This window comes from Apis laboriosa, unplaced genomic scaffold (assembly GCF_014066325.1).
Source record: "Apis laboriosa isolate Shangri-la unplaced genomic scaffold, ASM1406632v1 scaffold151_cov152, whole genome shotgun sequence".
NCBI lineage: Eukaryota > Metazoa > Arthropoda > Insecta > Hymenoptera > Apidae > Apis > Apis laboriosa.
The window spans coordinates 192,510-214,916 of NW_025221867.1; the positions used below are offsets into that span (position 1 = coordinate 192,510).

At 22.1% G+C, this 22,407-nt stretch overlaps 2 protein-coding genes across 3 annotated transcripts; both read left to right on the forward strand.

Annotated features, from left to right (window-relative positions):
• Positions 1-5,477: 5,477 nt before the first annotated feature.
• Positions 5,478-12,365, forward strand: LOC122710745 (dTTP/UTP pyrophosphatase). 2 transcript variants are annotated; one of them, XM_043928788.1, is made up of 4 exons: positions 5,478-5,979; positions 11,623-11,864; positions 11,930-12,076; positions 12,158-12,365. In XM_043928788.1, exons 1-4 carry the CDS (start codon positions 5,944-5,946, stop codon positions 12,294-12,296), a joined length of 564 nt encoding a protein of 187 aa, XP_043784723.1. In that variant the 5' UTR covers positions 5,478-5,943; the 3' UTR covers positions 12,297-12,365. The 2 variants fall into 2 exon arrangements, with proteins under 2 accessions (XP_043784723.1, XP_043784722.1); XM_043928787.1 differs by lacking the exon at positions 5,478-5,979 and adding an exon at positions 11,093-11,303.
• A 497-nt stretch (positions 12,366-12,862) lies between these two features.
• On the forward strand, positions 12,863-15,494 carry LOC122710746 (mitochondrial fission 1 protein). Its single transcript, XM_043928789.1, has 4 exons — positions 12,863-13,043; positions 13,494-13,703; positions 13,818-13,923; positions 15,029-15,494. Exons 1-4 carry the CDS (start codon positions 12,999-13,001, stop codon positions 15,118-15,120), a joined length of 453 nt encoding a protein of 150 aa, XP_043784724.1. The 5' UTR covers positions 12,863-12,998; the 3' UTR covers positions 15,121-15,494.
• The last annotated feature ends 6,913 nt before the right edge of the window (positions 15,495-22,407 follow it).

A 22,407-nucleotide genomic window follows, 5' to 3' on the forward strand; every position in this document is an offset into this window, starting at 1 on the left:
GTATAATTATTTTTTTAATCCTTTTTAATCCTCCAAAAAAAGATCTAGGAAAATCTACAAAGATATCGAAACTTAAAAGATCAATAGGATCCTTTAGATTGATTTTTTAAAATTTGATATTGTAAAAAAAAAAGTTGCAATGAAATATTCAATTTTACCAGATTCAACTTATCTAAGAATTAATATTTCCATAATGACAAGGTAAATTTCTTTATTATCATTTAATTATAAATTTTTTATAAATTATAAATATATCGAACTTCTGAATTTTTTTTTTAATTTTCAAATAATTTTCAAATTTTCTTTAAAAGTAAAATTCCAAAAGTAAAATTCACACACAGAATTATTTAAAATCGATAGCGAAATGAATAATATTTTCCATTTTTCTTCGTTTTTTAAAGGAAACGTTATAATTATTACTGTACTTTGATTACAATTTTTGATTACAATTACAAGACAACAATCAATCACTTTCATTTATCATCAAATACATAGATGTACGTTTCAGCGATATTTCACACACTTATCTTCGTTGCATAGTTTTATCCTTTTAAATGCAAATCCCGCGATCGATTATCATTGCATGAGATCGAAACGGGAGCATCGATTAAACGAAACCGATCAATTCGTCATCGAAATATTCGTATGAAATCATCGGGAGATGTTTTCGGTGAAACTCATTCGTGACATTATTGAATATATCCTATACCCTACCATTAATCTTCGACTTCGAGTATTCTCAGCCTTTCTCGCAGTATTCCACGGTCATACCGACATTTACACCGTGTCATTCATGACGGGACATCTACACCATAGAATAGATGCACGATCCCTCGGAAGACAATTCACGCTTCCACGAATCAAGAAAAATGCATGCGTTTATAATAAATGTAACAAGTTCAAAGCTATTCAAACGATGCCAGACTATTAGATCAGTGTATAAGTATAAGTATGTTTCTTCGTATACAAATTATGGGAAGAAGAGACTAGAAAGAATTTATAGATAATATCGTATAGGTATTATAATGAAAAATATTATTTAAAAATTATAAATAATGGTAATTTTTTGATATATATACATTATAAATAAGTATAAAGGAGTAACTGTTAGTAATTTTCATATTTTTTAAAATATTTTTATTGTATTATTTATATATTAAGTTTTATTTTCTATATACAATTATTTATTAAATTATTTCTTAAGTCTTGAGTAATTTAATTGTTGCATTAAAAAAAACTTATAATTAGGCAAATCGTGCAATTGCAGTGTTTCAATGCCCTTTGATTAACAAAAATTTGAAATTAGAAACGTGATGTATTTTTCAATAATTTATAGAAGATTATATTTTAGACTGTCTTGCTTCATCAAGTACAAATTTAAATTTCCTATAATTTAATAAATAATTCTATTTTTGAAATTTTATATATATATATATATATATATATCAATGTTTACATTTGTTTTGACATCTAAAATTGATCCTCTAAAAATCGTTTAATATATAAAGATATCCTATCAATGATACAATTGATTAGAAAATAATTTAAAAAAAAAAATTTATTTGTTTCAAGCTTCGTTTTAGACTGTCTTGCTTCATCAAGTACAAATTTAAATTTCTTATAATTTAATAAATAATTCTATTTTTGAAATTTTATATATATATATATATATATATATCAATGTTTACATTTGTTTTGACATCTAAAATTGATCCTCTAAAAATCGTTTAATATATAAAGATATCCTATCAATGATACAATTGATTAGAAAATAATTTAAAAAAAAAAATTTATTTATTTCAAGTAAATCATTCGTTTTCGAGTAAATCGAAATTTAAAAAATTTTCAAATAAAAGCGAAATTGGCTAATTCTCAATTGGATTCAAATAGAAGATTATTTTACATGATAACTGAAAAGTGTAAAATCAAATTTCATTTTATTTTGAGATCCTATTTTTTAAAAAATTGAGATTGAACATATCTATATAGAAAATAATCGATGAATTTTTAAATTCAATTTCTTTTGAAAATTAATTTTTAAATTGAAAAAATCTATTTTATATTTTTTGCTTATTTTCACATACAGAATAATCTACAATCAATAATTCTTCTATATTCAATTAGGAATTAATCAATTTACTAATAATTAAACATATATTTAAAATATTTATTTGAAATTTATTTTAAAATAAAAAAATTTTTTCTTTTTAATTTATTTTTACATATAAAATAATCTTTTAATTAATCAATAGTTATGATAATATATTAAATTATTTCTTTTATTCATTTCTATTTTATTTTATTACTATTTATATTAATTTATAAATTAGCTCTAAAATCAAATATAATAATTTTATTCTATAATTTTTCTTGAAAAGTTTTACAAAAAAATTTATAAATATTAAACAATCTTTTAATGAAATATATCTTATAAATCTCCTTAAATAAAACATATTTCACTTATTTCAAAATATGAAAATAATTTAAATTCATCTTAAAACAAAAATTTGTTCATTCGAATAGTTTTTTTATCTTAATAAAATATGATCAATCATTCAAAAAATATATTAAGTAATGATACTGTTCATTTCTAAATGAAATTTATCATACAGCGATCTAATACTAACACTATATTTTCTATTTTCCATTTCATTTCATCGTCTCGGAATTCCATTGTATTCAAGTATGACTCATAGAAAAACCGCATTACCTATGGGGTGACCTAATAGAATCGTAGGACATTTTTCTTGGATGGTTAGAAGGAATGAATGGGAACGAAGGGTAGGCAGTGTATCTCTTTCTCTTTGAAGATTGAAATGTCAGTGTTTTCAGTCGTTTGCGGTGGTCGGCCGCTACTTTGAAACTAGTCGAACCGCAATTCCGTTTCGCATCAGCCGAGCTTCTTCTTTCTTTTTAATGACAACTAAAAGGTCAGAAAAATGTTCGTTATTGCGACAGAAGGTGTGTCAAGTAGATACTCGAATGCACCTCCAGTGCTCGAACTATCTATCAAAAACATCAGCGGCGAGAATTACTTTGTTTGTTTCTTTAATTTTTACATTTTATGGAGGAGATATTATACATGGAGGGATATAATATGAAATTAATCGTGAAGATAATGAAATTAATGAGAAAATATTAGAAAAAAAAATAGAGAGATAAAGAAGAGGAAAAGAAAATAGAGTATCACCGATGATAAAACTCAGGTAGAAAGAAAAAGAAGAAGAAGCGTCATTAACACGGATAAACGTGAACACATAAATGAGAAAAGATTCCTTTATCTAACAAACCTGGAAAGATTAAGTTACCAAGTATGATGAAAAGCTGGTTGATGGGACATATTGTATGGAAGAAGAGACAATGACAAATTTATATGTGACACTTAATATCTCATAATTCTGGACGTATGTATTTGACGATAAATAATTTTGAATATTTCTGCTTTTCTTTCAAATTAATTCTTATCGCTTCAACAATAACAGTAGATTATTGCAAATTGAATAAATTAAAGTTGCCTGACTTCGATCATCATCAATCTACTTAGTCTCTTCCGTCAGAGTTGGATTCTAACAATTAAAGTTTCCAGTGAATAACATCTAATTGAAAGTCATAATATCTTTCCTCATATTGCATCATTTAAAGAGAGAGAAGTAAATTAATTTAATACATTTCATATAACAAGATTATGAAATGTATATAAAAATACTCCATATACGTGTAAATACAAATTTCTGAATAAAAATTCAAATTTTTTTTTTTATGTTTCAAATTAACTTTATGTTATTTTGTAAATATTTTTTGATATTACATTATATACATCATTAGGATTATTATATAAAATTAGAAAAGTTTACTATTCATACGGTGACTACATTGCATCTATTGCTTATTTTAATCAATCTCTTATATTCGAAAAGTGTAATTTACATTCCATTTCCATTTCAAAGTATCGATCAGACGCAATTGCTTGGCGAGACTGTACACGCAAGTATGGATCATGCAACTCGTCCGTGAAGTCAGCTGAGGCGATGAGACGATCAGGTAAGTTATGCACATAGAGATAGATATATTATATAAATTATACAAGTATATATTATTACAAGTATTGATATATTGAAGAGTTCATAATAAAAAATAATTATGTACTTCTCTTAAATAAAAATTAATAATTAATAAAATTAGTTAAAAAAATTTAATATATTAAAAAATTTGAAATGAAAAATACTATAGATGATTGTTTCATTGTTTTTGTGAAAAATTTTTTGTTTTATAATAAATTTAATTATATTCCATATTTTACTTTATGCGTTATATTTGATCAAATCAAAAGATTAATTTATTTGAATTTATCATATATTCTTTATTTTTAAAAAAAGTATGAAATAATTGTTAGATCAGTTATCTATATTGTTTAATAATCAATTAAATTAAAATCAATAATCAAATTAAATAAAATTCATTTATAATCACATTATATATATTTAATTAAATTATATATAATTTAGTTCAATTCATTATTATTATTTAAAGAAAGTAAAAAAAGAGAGAACTATTAATAGTTTTAAATGCACAATGTAATATAACTTATATTATAATACATAATATATATGTATATAATATATATATAATAATAATATATATATATATGTATTATATATATAATAATAATATATATATATATATAATAAACAACTAATAATAGATATTGTATATAAGTACATAAGTTATATATACTATATATATAATATAATATATTATTGTTATTATTATTATTATTATTATTATTATTATTATTATTATTATTATTATTATATATAGATATTATTAATTAATATAATAATATAATATAAATAATACATAAACTTTAATCTATATTAATCTAATTTTATCTATATTAATCTATAATCATATTTATTTATACTTTGCAAATTTGCAGAGTACTTGAAATATCGAAGTAACTTTTTTTATTTTTGATATTTTGTGGAAATTCTCTTTAAAAATTAATATGCAGATTTCTATTTTTCTATGCATATTTTAAAGATGATATATAAAATTGTATTCCACAAATTTTCACGCTGTATAAAACTATTTTTTATTTACATAAAAAAATTTTTTTTAATGTAAAACATTGTTTTTAACAATTCAATTGCATATTTATTCAGAACATAAACAATTATCAATTTTTTATTCTAATAATTTTTGTATATATATAAATTTAAGATATTATAGAAAAATAAAGAAATAAATAAAACATTTTGTTAATCATCCTAAATAGATATTATCGAAATTTCTTTTATTAAAGAAACTATAACTTACAATTAAAAATTATACTTACAATTAAAAAATACAATATATCTTATACAATATAACTTAGAATCTATAATTTCAATTTGAAATCGGATACGAAAACAAAAGAGAATACAACTATATCTATTCTAGCGATAAGATTTCATTATCCGTAAAGAAAAAAGAAAAAAAAGAAAAAAAAAGAAAAAAATCACCATGTTCCGGGATCAAGTTCCGTTTGAATACGCCCCTGTTCAACATATTAGCTATAATGCTAAACGCAGACACTTCGAGGCATGATGTTAGCGCCCTCTAGAAACGGCTACGTGCTATAGTGTCATAATGCGCGTCCTTTGAAGCCACTTTTCGAGTTGCGTAATCACATTTAATAACGACAGCCTGGCGATTACTGCTGCCTCTCGGCTCGCCAGCCACGATTTTACCTGATTTTACCACGAAGCCTTAAGGGTTGCCGACAAGGTGTATTTTCACGACTTCAATGTCGAATTATTGCAAATTTCTGCGAGAAAGCACATTGCAATACGTGCTCTGATCAATGATAATAATTCAAGGACGGGATGATCACCGAACGAATTCACAGTGGCGATTAAATGGAAATACAATTACAATTTTTCCATCCTGTTCTTACGCCATGGAATGACCGATGAAATTTTGGTGAAACTTTCTTTTGAGGTAACGATTAAGTTTTTTTTTTTTCTTCTTCTTTTATATAATATAATTAGCTTTGTCCATTGATATTATGTCTTCATGGTTTGTTATTTATTTCCATTATTATTATTTGTTTGTTAATTACGATTACGATGGTCTTCATGGTTTATTATTTATTTTTATTATTATTATTTGTTTGTTAATTATGATATTTTGTTTTTGCGAAGATTATTTCGAACTCTCTCTTGCTCAATTGAATTGATGTTACTAGCACAATTTTACAAGTCACAGTTTTACAAGTCACAGTGTTACAAGTTAACAGTGTTAATAAAGTCTCTTGCATAACGATAACAAGTTCGGTAATAAACTGAGTGAAGTTTTAGAAATGAAATTTACAAATTATAACTGATTATTCTGTTCATTTGAAAACTGTTTATGCAATGAAAGTATAAAGTACAATTTGTTATACTTGTCAATTTGCTAATATTAGTAAATTGAATTCGAGATTTTCATTTTATCAAAGTCGAAGAAAGATTATTTGATTATTTATTTATTATATACTAATATATCAATATCTATGTAAATAATATCTATATTAATAAAATTTGTAAGCAGATACTGAATGACTGATAATTTATATTTAAATAAAATTATTATCTTAATCTGAAGTTCAAACAGTATCAATGTCAGTTTAGCAATAAATGTTTTTAATAAACTAAAAATAGATAAGTTGAAAAGAATAAGAAAGATCGATATTCAATTATACAATTGAATTTACATTAAATTATTAAAATGAAAAATATATTTGATAGTTATTAAAATAAATAATTATATATTATATAATTATATATATTCATATAAATAAATAATTATATATATTCATATAAATATATGAATCAAAGTCTTAAAATAATATTATTTTAATATAATAAATAATTATAAAAATAAATAAACAAAATACATTAGATTTCATAGTCTCGATAATTTATTTTATTAAATTTATCTTTTAATTTTTTCGAAACTAATATAAATATAATTTTTAGAAGATAAAATTATTACAATTTTTGATTGATTTATTAAGATATAAAATCCTATTAGAAATAGGATTAGAAATCCTATATATTTTTTATACCATTATAATACTTATGCTTTCATTACTGAAAGAAAAATGTATTTCGAAAGTGTTAAGGAAGTCTTTTGAAGATAAATCTTTCAATAACTTTACAACATAAATAAATGAAACTGTCTAAACGTGAATAAATAAAATTAAAAAAGGCAATAAAAACGTAATGTTGCAATAGATGCATCTAGTTTTGCGAAAAAATACATTTATAATCATCACATATATTAAATTTGTATCACAATTAACATTCGATAGTCAATACATAATATTGTTATGTAATTTCTAATGCAGAAGCAAAGTGCAACATCCTTAATTACTCAACATGTTTGGTCACTTGCATCATTTTTATGATATCCACTTAACGTTTCATCGCATACATAGAAATAGAAGTTAACCTACATAACCAGTCATTTTACTTATTAATTAATTCACCACAATTTTACTACATTTAGTACACTGCAAATAAGGAAGAATTGTAAGAATTTCTCGTTTTTTTTCAATTGTTAATTTTCAAAGATCACATTAATTTATATCTATTTTGACTAATTTTTTATCCCAAGATTCTTATCAAAAAATTTGAATTGAATTAATTTTCTTTTAATCTTGATATATAATAAAAATCACGATATGAATAAAGAAAACTCACATTCATGAGAGATAAGAAAGATATGTCAAATCACTGAAAGTAGATGAAGTAATAAGATATATCGTATTTATTAATATAATTTATCTCTCTCTTTGTGACCATTATTTTTGGAATGATTAATATTTATAATATTTTACAATTATAGAAATATAAGAACATGAAAAATTTGCCATGCATTATAAGTTTCTTATTCTTTCTGTCCTTTTCTTTTTTCAAATAATATCATATTATATAATCATATCTTATTTTTTATTACTAATTTTTTATTCTATTTTTTTTTCTTTTTTGAATGTCTCATACTTGATTAATTATAAATATTTTTAACATGAAACAAAATAAATAATTTGTACTAAATCTTACAAGATTATTACGAAAATTGCATTTTTTTTTTTTTTTTTTTTTTTTTGGAAATGCTTTCTGCACACTAAGATCTTTGTTTCCATTTATGATTCCGTAAAAGCATGAAGTAACAATAGCATACATCATCATACCTTTATCCTAGCATTCTGTCTATGAATATTCTTTAATAACTAGTTTTTAATATCCTGCTCGTCATAGCCTTTGATTATGTAGATTTTCAGATAATCCGTGTTATTTTCATGAAATCATCTTCGAGAATTCCGGGTAATTTGCATTTTCAATTATAACCAATATATTTTCAATTCCTTTGAAATTAACATAACCTTCAATACAATAAAATAAAATAATTTTGTCACTCGAATCTTATATACATATGTTTTATTCTTTTCAAAAAATAAATCATATTCAATTAATTTATATTGTTTAATTATATTTAATTCAATAGAAATTCTAAATAAAATTATCTATATTTATATAATTTATTTGTATATTATTTACAGTATGTAATAGAAACCATAATGTTTTATATTACTATTTCAAATATATAATCAATTAAATGTTTAATAAAATATAACAAACAAATAAAAAACTAGATGTTTATAATGCATTAATAAAGCAATGAAATCGATTTTATATAGATGAATAAGTATAAAATAACTAATTGCAAATATATTAAAGAATTTTATTGATTATTGATTCTTACTGATTATTAAAAATATTTAGATTGTAAACAAATAATATTAAAATATGTATTTAAAATTATACATTTTAAAATTATAAGTAAAAATAAAAAGCACTTTTTATTTAACAAATTTAATGATAAAAATACGAATTTTAAAAATAATATATTATCTTATTTATAATCTTTAATTTGATATATCATTTTTAAATATCAGAATCTTATTTTATTAAAAATATATATTATATGTAATGACCAGTTTCACGAAATTTTTAACATAATTGATATTAATAATTTATACTTATCAATATAATTAATGAAAATAAATTCTAATTAATTATTAAACGAATGATTAATTAACTCTAAAAATTATATAAAGTGAATCATTAATATATATAAATAATATTATTCAATTGTTTCATTTTATTTCTAACATAAATTTAAAAAATTAAGATATATTATTATACTAAGTTTTTTATAAAATTATTTATTACCATATTTAATATAATATTTTTTGGATGTACAACTTTTAAATAAAACAAACAAACAAATAAAAAATATATTTAAACTTTAAATTTTATATTGAATTTTTATATTAAAATTTTATATTTTTTATATTTTTTGTCTATTAAATTATTATTATTATTTTTTTTATATTTTTATTTTTTTATTATATTATTATTTTTTATATTTTAGTCTATTTAAATAATCAAATAAAAAATTATTTAACATAAAATAACAACAACAGTAGTTTATCAAAAAAAATATTAATATATGTATTATATTATATATTATATTATATTATGTATATAATATTATTTTTAATTATTTTTCAATGAATTCAATATCTACAAAAGTATATTAATTAGAGGTATGTTTTTTAATGATGTCAAAGATTATTTTCAATAATATCAAATATCATTATCATTTTTGACGATATTGATCTTTCAAGAAAAAAAAGATTTTTTTTAAACTATAATTAAACGATTTTTTATTTTTGGAATAAACAAAGTTTATAAAAAATCATTATCAAGGATTCATCTTCTTTATACCGATTTCTCAAAGAAACAAGATTATTATAAGACCCATAAGCCTTGTATTTTACCTCCACTCGAGAGATCGTTTTAAATTAATTAATGAAATTGATAAAATGTTGCATCGATGAAACAATGCGAAATATGACGAAAAAATGCAGCGAAATCTTTGTTCAGTTGGAAGGCTACAGCGTAAAGATGGGTCAACCTTTCGCCTTACGATTATGTAAGACCTCGGACTGACTGACCTTTAGGTTCGTTCATGGCATGCGGCATTTACGTAATTTACCGATTACGATGTATTAGAATCTTCTATGCCTAGAAAATAGTTCTCCTCCCCGCTCTAATATTTTTAAGCTACGCTATATATTTGTCCTATCTTCCTTTTACTTATTTTTTCTCTCTGAATCATTTTTTTTTTTTTTTGTCACTTCAATTATTCATCTTAACTTCTCAATGAATCTATTAATAATCTAATCTAATATAAAATTGTTTCAATCGTTCAACAATTTTTTCAAAAATTTTATTGATAGTAGAAATCTAATTTACAAATTGCATAAATAACTTTTAAAATATGTTTCATAATAATAAAATGTAAGAATAATGTAAATTATCGATGAATATCTTGCATGTTATTATAACTAGTTTTAAACATTTTTAATCGATATTAATTTAGAAATAGCAAAATAATTGTGAAAATATATGTTAGATATTGTTTGTATTAATAAAATGAATTTAATCTTATATATTTTGAAAATTCAATTCAATTTTTTATGCATATTTATTTATTCATTTGTATTTCATTTGTATTTCAAATGTATATTTGACTAAAAATATTTTTATTTAATTTTTACTAATTGAAATTTAAGTTTTCAATTGCAGGATATAATTTATATAATTTTTTATATGGATAACCTATTTAAAAAAATATACTTTCCTTTTTTTTTAATATATGTGTTTCTTTGAAGAATTAGACTATTTAATGACAAGATAAAACCAATAATTATTAAAACCAAAATTGTTCTATCAGAATAATAAATAAAATATCTTTTTAATTAAAAACATAAAAATTCTCTTATTATATTCTACTTATTCATATCTCTTTAACAGAAGATCACATAACTGGCGACATCTGGAAATGTTGGATTTAGTATGTAATAATAACGTAACATGTTACTTACGTATTTTCTTCTCTCTTCATCTCTTTGATAATAATAATATAATTTATTTTTTTTCTTGAAAATATAAGGGAATTAAAATATAATATAAATATAATATAAATTAAAGATTTGTATATAAATTAAAGATTTAATAATATAAGATTGTTAATATAATTGTTTTAAAATTGTTAATATAAATTGTTTTAAAGTTTTATATTTTTAATCATTTTATTAATATATGTTAGAAAGAAAAATAATGTTAGAACAAACAATACAAGCTTTAACAACAAGTAGAGTTATATTAGCTAGTGCATCTCCTAGACGATATGAAATAATGAAACAATTGGTAATTCTTTTTATAATTTTTTTATAATTCAGAAATATATTATATAATTCTAGATAATGTTTTTATATTCATAAAAAATAAAAAGTGAAATAATAATCTATACAAAAAAATAAATTGTTCTAAAGCTTTTATTTACTAAAATAATATAGCTAATTCATGATATATGATTTATCATAATATGATATTATATTTTATATAAATTTCATAATATTAACTTGAAATTTAAATACTTTATTTAAATAATATTATATATTCTAATTTTTCATATATAATAATAGATTTTGAATGAAAATTTATTTTATGTTTATTTATACTATAGGGTATAAATGTAGAAATAGTACCTTCAATGTACGATGAAAATTTAGATAGTTCAATATATAAAAATTATGGAAAATATGTACAAGATTTAGCAAAATATAAAGTACAAGATGTATATAATAGATTACAAGAAGATGTTATACCACCTTCTTTAATAATTGGTGCTGATACTATAGTAACAATGGATAATATTATTTATGGAAAACCAAAGAACAAATATCATGCTTTTGAAATGTTATCAAGGTGAAATAATTATTTTAGATAGAAAAAATTTTAATATTAGTTTTATTTAATTAAGAAAATTTTAGTTTAGCAAATAAGGAACACGTAGTTTATACTGGAGTATGTTTAAAAACACCAAAGAAAGAAGTAAATTTTTATGAATCTACAAAAGTAAAATTTGGTGATATATCAGAAGAACAAATATGGACATATACAAAATCAGGAGAACCTCTGTGGGTATAAAATATTTGATTCTTCTTAAGTATAATAACTTTTCAAAATATGAAAATATTTAAAAATATTTTTTATTAAAGAGATAAAGCTGGAGGATACGGTGTACAAGGTCTTGGTGGTTGTTTAATTGAAAAAATAGATGGTGATTTTTATACAGTAATGGGCATGCCATTATATTCATTAACAAAACAGTTGAACGAAATGTTCAATAATAATTAGCAAATAATTAATAAACAAAATATTGTTAATTAATTAAAACTTAACTTATTTTATAATAAATATTAAGAAAATAAAAGATAATTTATAATTTATATCCCCTTTTATTCACATTATATATATATTAATTTATACAAAATTTTTTTAAATTTATATGTAAATTATATTTTTATTTATTTTTATGTTACATATAACTAATAGAATATAGAAAATAAAATTAATTAAAACTTACTTATATTAAAATATCTTCGAATATATTATCAATTATGTATAATTAAACTTTTTTTCTTTATTATATTTATTTTATTTTATTTTAAAATCAAATATATATTTGATTATTTCGATTATTAAGCAAAGAATTATATTTTAAAATATAGAGATAATGAAATGATTTTAATTTATACTAGTTATATTTTCAAATTTTCTTTTAATAAAAAATATATATAAAAAATAAATTTATATATATGTTATGTGTAAGGTTGTTTAAATCATATATATAATGGCGCGATATTATTCTTACCAGTAAATAGCGAATGGAAGTAGAAGCATTACATATCTATGTGCACTTACTTGTTTCTTTACCTTTGACAGCTCGATTGCCGGAACGAAGTTGGTAGTTTTGTAATGAGTTCTTTGCTTTCAAGGTAGAATTTAGGAAAGGATAAATTATTTTTTCGTAGTATTCTTGAGAATTTATATTAAAAGATGGAGGATGTTCTTGAAGAGGTTGTTTCTTCTGATGATTTAAAGGTATTTTTTTTTTTTATAAAAAAACGATTCTTATTCATTAGGTTATTAGCATTTTATTTATATATATTAAGTATGCGAATAATAAATATTTTATATGTGATATTAAATTTTTTGATAGCAAGTTTTCTATTTTGAAAATAAAGATTATTACTTTTTGTATTGAATAAGTTTAAAATATTTTAGAGGTTATGTAGTTTAATTTGTTTTTTATACCGGTTGTTATTTTTCTTTTGATATTTTTTTTTTAGTTATAATAGACCGTTTAAGAAAATTTTCGACTTAAAACATAATTTTAATGTAAATATTTTTTTGCAAAGTTTATAATAAGTTTATATTTTAAATTCTAATTGAAAATGATGACATCATTCAGAGGTTAATTACTATTGCATTTGTAAGAAATATTTCATCATATGTTGTTATATTAAAATATGGATTATTTATTTGTTTCAGAAATTTGAACGTATATATAATGAACAATTACGTTCATCAGTAATAACACAAAAAGCTCAATTTGAATATGCATGGTGTCTTGTTAGAAGCAAATATCCTGCAGATATCAGAAAAGGAATAATGTTATTGGAAGATTTATATTGCAATCATAGTGATAGCGAAAAACGAGATTGTCTTTATTATTTAGCCATTGGAAATGCTAGAATAAAGGTATAGAATAAAGATTTTAGAAACTATTGAATTAAAAATAAATGTAGCATCATATCTTAATTTATCTACTTTAATATTACATTACATCTAATTTAGTATTTTTTTTATTTATAGGAATATACAAAAGCTTTAGCGTATGTCAGATCGTTTCTTCAGGTTGAACCTGGAAATCAACAAGTACAGCATCTGGAAACATTGATCAAGAAAAAAATGGAAAAAGGTTCTTTTTTTATAAATTATTTTTTATTGATTTAAATAATAAATTTTTTTATTTTTTCATTTTTAAGGCTTTTTATAATTAACATTTAGTTATTTAATCTTATTAAGTATTAAGTAATGTAATATATATAATAAGTATGTGCTATAAATTATTATTTATTATAATTAATGATATAAATATTGTAAATAATGATATAAATATTACAAATAATGATATAATATTATAAAGTCTGCAAATAAATATGATGATCATTATATTAATGATTTAATATTAAAAAATAATTTGTATTTGCACATACGTATATATTACATAATATAATTACATTTTAACCATTTTTTATCTAAATATTAACTATTGTTTTAATATTATTTGTTATAATTATGAGTTTTTATATATGGACAAATTTTAAATAACATTAAATATTTAATATTTTATATCTAAAAATTTGTAAATATTTGTCATAAATATGAAACAATTTTTTTTTTATACAATTTTATTGTTTATTAAAATTATTCTTTCTTTCTGTTTTTTTTATATTAATATAATTACATAAACTGTTAATATTTTTATGGAATATAATATTTTGAAAGTTTATTTTATAAACTAAAACAAAAGTTGCTATATAGTTGGCTAAAATTTATTTATTAAGTTATAACTAACTTAAATTTGCGTTAATAAAATGAAGCAGAAACACAATAAAACGTCTCTATCTCCGTTACACTATCGTTTCTATATTTTGTCTCTATTTCATTTTATCTCTATATATAGTATAAACTAAATTGCTTATAATTTAATAAATAAACCTCAATTTTTTTATACATCAATTTTCGTGTTTATTTTAGTCTCGAGAATTAATTTTCCAGAAATATCTTACGAATATATAAATAATCTATATAATCAAATTATATTTTTTATTTTGTGTATATTTTACTTGCTTAATAAAAATATTATTATAAAACAAATTTTTTTCAATGTCTTTATAATATTAAATTTGTATTTTTTTTTATTTCGATTTTATTCGCATTTTATAACATGAATTTAATAGCTTGAAAAAGATAAAAAAGTTGTTTTAATTAATTTGAAAGTTATATTTTTTTTTTTACAGAGGGACTTTATGGTATGGCCATTGCAGGAGGAGTTATTATTGGTCTTGCAAGTATTCTCGGCCTCAGCATTGCTATGGTCAAAAGAAACTAATTATTTCATGTGAAAAAATCTGTAACTATTGTGTGATGTGAAATAGTTGCTTTGTACAACGTGTTATATATAATTTATTGATTGAAATATCCAAAGATTTCATTAAAAAAAGAAAAAAAAAAAAGAAAAAGAAAAAAAGAAATAGTCATTTTGTGAAAATTAAGTAAACCGCGATGCGATTCGTAATGTAGAATGTCAAATTTGTTTTTACGAGAAAGATAAACAAGTCATACGTACTAAATATCATTTTTGTCGATATGTGTATTATTTTCCAGATTTTCGTAAAATCATTTGTACTTGTGTATTATAAAATCATATGTAATCTTTTTTTAAAGTGTGAAAAATAATTTTTTAATAATAATATGTTACATTAATTTTTGAAAGACATTCCGAATGTTTCGTGTTTTGCTATTTAGTTGCTTGCATTATAGTGCTTCGAATTTTTATATAAATCTGCATATATTTTAAAACATATATTTATTCCAAAACCTCAGTGCACATAAACATAACTTTTGTATATAAAAGTAAAACTATTGTATTATTATATTTATGTGTATTGTTACTTAAATCTTTCGTGAAATAAATATCAGTATTACGATTACTGATTTGTATTCCATAATATTATTTGAATGCGTTTGCCACTTGTTACTTTATAAAATGTTACATTTTTTTTACAAAATTTTTTTACAAAAAAATGTAACAATAATTTACTTTAATATATCCCTTTTCTATTCATTGTATATTTAACAATGATATAAACAAAAAAATATTATAAATTTATCATCAATCAATTTAATTTTAAATATATTTCATTAATCTAACATATTAAGAAATATTATTTGAGGAAATAAGTAGAAGGAAAAATTTATTCGAGATAAAAAAATACATTGTTCGTCTTTTTGTATATAGATTTATTGATGATTTCTTAATATCCGTTGATAAAGTTATTTATGTACAAAATAACGCTGGAATATTCCTATATTATTATTATAATTAGTGACCTATGTTATGGCCCAGGGACTCGCTAAAACCACTGTCTCCCTGTTCGGTTTCACGAGTCTACGCGTTCGCTTAGCTTTTACGCCAAAATACGGAGCGCCGCTACTATTTTTCTCGAGCACTTCCGTGTTTCCCTCGGTTTCCTCGCTGTTTTGTCTCTTTCCATATATATATTTACATGCTCGATTCATCAGTAAATCGACATTGCGGTTTTCAATCTACCGCAAAAGTATTGAAGAGGAAGCCGCTGGAATCGGATATTCGTGTTTTTTATTATACATTTTAATAGAGATTTAATAAGTGGGAGAAAATTGTATCGTATAGGCTTTGAATAATTTTTCATACGTACTATTTTCGGAAGTGTATTTACATTTGGAGTCGAGAGGACTCTGATTGCCGCCCACGGTAGAACGTTAATTCCTTGAATACATATAAATGTGTATATAGAAGTTCAATTATAATCAGAACGTTAAATAAATTATATGACATTTTATATGGAAAATATTGTTTTGTTAATCATTGAATATGTTGTCAGTTTTCATTTAGAATTTTTACATTATTATTTAATTATTCATGTAGCGAAAAATATAATTCTGAGATTTATATGTTCGAAATGTTCATTTTAATCTTCTAACTAAAAAAAAAAAAAAAAATGTAATTTATTTTTTTTTTACTAAAATATATAAATATATATTATATTATATTGTAACAACGATATGTAACGTTGTGTAATTTTGAATATTTTTGAATCAAAATATCAATTTTAATCCTATATGCTACGATTCTTAAATCATTATACCTTGTTTATTTTAAAAAAGAGATTTTTTAATGTTTTAATATTTTTAAACACTTTAATATAAAATTCAATCGAAAAATCCTTCATATAACAACAATTTCTTCTTATCCTTCTTATACTTTAGATATTTTTTAAAAAATACATGTCTTTTGAAAACACAATTTGATCGAAAATAACCTAAAGACGTAGTAGAATTACATAAACAAATTTTTTTTTAAATAAATGTTACATACATAGACGGGTTACAAATGGCAGTGTATACGATCAAGATGATCAATTGTAAACGAATGAAACATATATGCACCAAGTGAGAACACATAAAGATTAAACGTGCTATCCGTGGGTTACATTAGTGGTATATACTCGAAATGTGGCCTTCGATCAATTTCGACAAGGAAACTGTCGAAGACAAGCGTTATATTTCGAGAGCACCTCGATGCTCGCTTACTTAGCATAGGAATTAATTATTCGAGTAAAATTAGCAGCTTGAAAATACTTTTAAGCAGTTTTTTTTTAAGGATGCATATTGCTTTCTCAATAAGGCTCCGCTATGCTTTACACGAATGTACAGTGTGTCCGCGTGTATGTTGACTCTCGTTTGCCGGCTGATCCTCTGACTTAAAATACGTTTTCTCGCCTCTTCCTTCCCACGCTGACAGCTTCGTGAAGCCTCGTGAGTCCTTTTAGTCATTTTTTTCTTTTTTTTTTCTATTTTTCTTTTTTTTTAAATTGCAAACGATTTAGAGTGTACGAGGTCGAAGAATTGGGATGGACACCGAAGTCAGCCGCTACTGCATAGAAAGACTAGCGAAAGTTCTTCCTTTTTTCGTTAAATATAAAATTAACGAAATATAAAATACGAAAATTATTTACCAATGTTTACTCAAAAAATAAATATTATCGAAATTTATCGTTTTACTTATTTAAATAATAAGGAAAGAATTTAAATTGTATTAATCTTTTAATAATGGTTAATATAAAATACACAAAGATGGAAATTTTTTCGAAATTTAACTTCATTTGGAAATTAGATTAAATCAATCTTAAGTTATACATAGAATTGAAAATTAATAACAATTCTCAATATAAAGAATTAAAAGTCAATTCTATTATATTTAAACTATAAATCATAACGCGAATGTGACTCGATATCAGAATCCAAGGATTAAAGAACCAGTCAGAACTCGAGCTTGTCTCTCATACGCGAAAGGAACGTGAATGAATCGTGTGCATAGATACAAATTTTCGCGCCATGCGATCCGACGCGACAGTAATGGATACGTCGTACGATATAAACATAAGTCGATCTGGTAAAAATAAAACGATAGGCCTTATAATCTATCTGCATTAAATTTTGTACAATAATTTTAATATTTGTAACACGATTAATTTACTTGATCTCTCTGCTGTCCGCATACATCATCCCCCCATTGAATCGTCATTTCTTCGTGTTTTTATTATTTTTTTTTTCTTCTTTTTTTTGATAAATATCGATCGTTAATACAACATGATGCAATTTAGGTTTAGGTAAATTTTTTTCTCTTTTTTCGCTCAGTACGACAGTTACATCGTAAAATATACAATTTTATTCGCCCATCTTAATGATAGAATAGTAATATACTATTTTTTTTTCCTTCATTTTTCTTCGAACTATCTATGAGACACTTGATCCGACATATACACTATTATTTAATTACAATCGGACATTCTACATAGAGTTCCTTTACCTCATTCATAGATTCATGGAAAGCACAAGTGAACACAGTGTCGGGGAATTAGACGCTGATTCCTTGTGTTTTCTTTTTACACTCTCTCTCACTTCTTTACGCCTGCAAACTTTTACATCGCTTAAAAAATAATATCTGATATTATAGCGCTAGCTTATCGCTACGTTAATTTCTGAATTATTCGGATTCGATCCCAAGCATCTCGTCGGATTACATAGGGATAGGATATAAGCATTCTTCCATACGGTACAAACGTTAGGGACATTTTTATCGTTTCTTCTAACGCGAGTTGAATAAATGTGCGGAATCTAGAATTTCGAACTGAAATAAAATCGGTTTTTCAAATGTTTGGGATCATAAGACTCGATTTAGATTAGAAGATTAGATAGAAATATAAATCGGGAATAATCGGATCTGATTGATTAAAGGTTATGATAATAGGATCTCGAACTTTCTAAAATCCCGCGCAATACGAGACTATCATGGATCCCACTCGATCTTGGCCGAAGTTTACCGATCTGTCCCGAGCCTAAAATCTCGGGATTTCGTACAAGTTATCTTTGTTGTGAAAAGAAATTTTGCGAGTTTTCATTAGTGAATTTTTAGTATATATCCATTTAATCGAGACAATAAAATTATATTGATCATTCTTGTGTTTCAATATATTTAGAAGAAAGTATTAAGGATTAATATCAGTATATATTGTAAATATCAGATAATGAACTCGATATGCAAAGAAGTATAATATATTTTTAATTTTAATATTACTCTTTTAAAATGATAGAAACATGTTCAATATTAATTATAAAAAGATACAAATATATGTTCACTATTTATGATTCGGATTCGAGTTGTCATACAATTTTTTATAATATTCAAATGCATTTAAAGGCACAAACTAAAAATTAGAAAACAAATTTTGAAAAATCTCTTTCATGATATATTATGTAAAGTACCAAATTTACAATATAGAAATAGATTTTGTATGAAAACTATCAGATAATCAAGAAAATTCTCTTTTTTAATAGTTTCGTCTTTTTAATGGTAAAATATATAATTATATAATAAAGTTTGGAATAGTTATATCACACTCTTTTATAGAACAGCAAATAATCATTAAAAATTAAAATTAGATAGTGGATTATATTTAGAATTGTATGTGTATTGTAAAAAGTCTAAACAAGATTCATTTATAACATTTTTTTAAATTTTTTTATTCAATTTTTTATTCTTCTGATTTTTATCTTTAGATTATTATATAAATACACTTATCAAATCTAAACGATCATCTTTCATGAAAATAAATTTTTATTTCTCGTGATATTTATTTTTCAATTAAGCAGAATAGAAATAGAATTATTTTTCCTATATTTCCTACATATCTTCCTTTTCTTGATTACCTCATATTTTCTCGCAAATAATATTAGTAATAACATTAATGTCGATTTTAGTACGAAATTACGTTATCGTTTTTCAATTTCAGCCTTTGAGCAGCAACTTAAAAATTTGTGCGAGTACTTTGAAAAGCGTTCAATATTTAACAATATTTAACAATATTAAATACACTGTATGCTTATGGTAAATCGCTTTCTATACATTAACATGTTACATTTATTAACTTCTTCACGAAGCGATTCTTTTGTCGATTCGAATGCAAATTACTTTCGATTGCCTATTTTTTATGTTCGATTTTTTTGTTCTCTAAGCGACAATAACGAACGAGAAACATCTCGAATTTGTGATTTTGTAAAAAATGGCATACTTCTGTTGAACTACACGCAGACTGTGATTTGATTTCGCGAATTCTTAAAGTATTTTTAAAACGCTGCGAAACGATTAATATAAATATTCTTGTGAACACAGAAGGTGTCGATATATTTAATCGTGTCAAAATGGAAACCACTTAGCAGGCTATATATTTCTATGTTTCAATTTATAAGAAGACATTGTTAAATGGTAGTCAAATAAGATCAAAGATAAATTAAATATTTGTTTCATGAAGAAATAATACACATAATATTTATCATACACATAATATTTATTTAAAAATTAAATCTTGAATATTTTATTATCATAAAAAATACTAGAATATTAATTATTTTAAAATGAATAAGAGATTCTGTATAATAATTATTCTCATAATTATAATAATAAAATAAAGAATATTCTTATATTTATTTTTAGAAATAAAATGTTTATCTGATACATAAATGATTAGATAAATACGATAGATACTTGAAACATTATATTTAATACTGATTTAATACATTTATTTGCTTTTTAAAAAAAAAATAAATAATAAAATAAAATTTTAGAAATATCCAAAAATATTTTATATTCAAATTTCCAAAAAAATTAATGTATTTTCTTAAAATTAAATCTATTGTGTTGTAGAAAAATACTGTTTTTCATTAAAATTTAATGAAAAAATGAATTTTGCAGAATTCTCTAAATTTAAGTATCATCTTTTTTTTCAAAAATAAACTTTAATCTTTTTTTATTCTACCGCTGTAACAATGTCTACTTTTTGTGTATGTGAAAAGACGATCTCGATTCGTATGGAATTTATTATGGAATTTATATTTATATATATTGAATGTTCAGAAATGTAATATTCCAAGGCAAACGCGAATTGCATACAAATTCCAAAAAAAGGAATTCTTTAAAAAATAAGTATCGTTTGCATAATAGATATCTGCCAATAATTTATTATATGTATTAATGGATATCGTTAGATGCATAGATGCATTGTACAAAATATTTTATAGCTTGAATTATTTTGTTTTTAATTAATTTAAATAATTTATTAATATATTGCATGAAAATTTTCCTTATAATAATAACAATCCTTATTATTTTTTGAAATATAATAATATTTGATCATTGTTAAAAATTGGGGGATAAGATATATTTTTTAAATATATTTGATTAAATATATTTTGAAAATCTAAACGTTAATAGCTTATGTAATAATATTTAAAAAAAAAGTTTAAAAATGCTAATTAATATAACAATGAAAATTCAGATTAAAAATAAATAAAAGAATACATAAAAGAAAATATAGATAAAATGAAAGACTTTCAGCCAGAATATATTTAATAAAAGTTTAATTTTTTTCTTTCTTTCTTTTAGTTTGATTATTTATTGCAATGTAAAATGAAATACATGTAAATTTCATAAACTATAAAATTTATTTTGTATTAATTTTATTATTTATTTTGTATTATTTATTTTGTATTATTTTGTATTTTTAAATAATAGAAAATATTCATAATATATTTACTTTAATAAAATTTATATTGATGTAAATCGCTTAATTAATTTTGCAATTTTGTTAAAAGCCAAAATGAATAAATACTACTTATAATTAAACAAAATATATATTTAAATTAATAAATAACATTTATATATTTTTTTTTCTCTTGAATGAAACTGAAAATTTTTTAAGTCATTTATTTTAAAAATAATGTTTTCAAAGGGAAAAAAAAATATGTCAAATGTGTTAATTTAACTATTATTAAAAATGTTATTGAAACTTTATTTTTAATAGATATTTCACTGACATATTTATGAAAAATATTGATTTTGCAAATATGGTTATGCTTTGAAAATGGAAGGATTTCATGGAAATGCTCGAATGGAGTGAAATTTTTTTTTTAGAAAATGATTTATTTAACTTGCACATTTTTATAAAAAATTTGATATTTTTAAAATAAATTATGGAAAAAAAATAATGTTTTACGATCTATTAATAATGTTTAATAA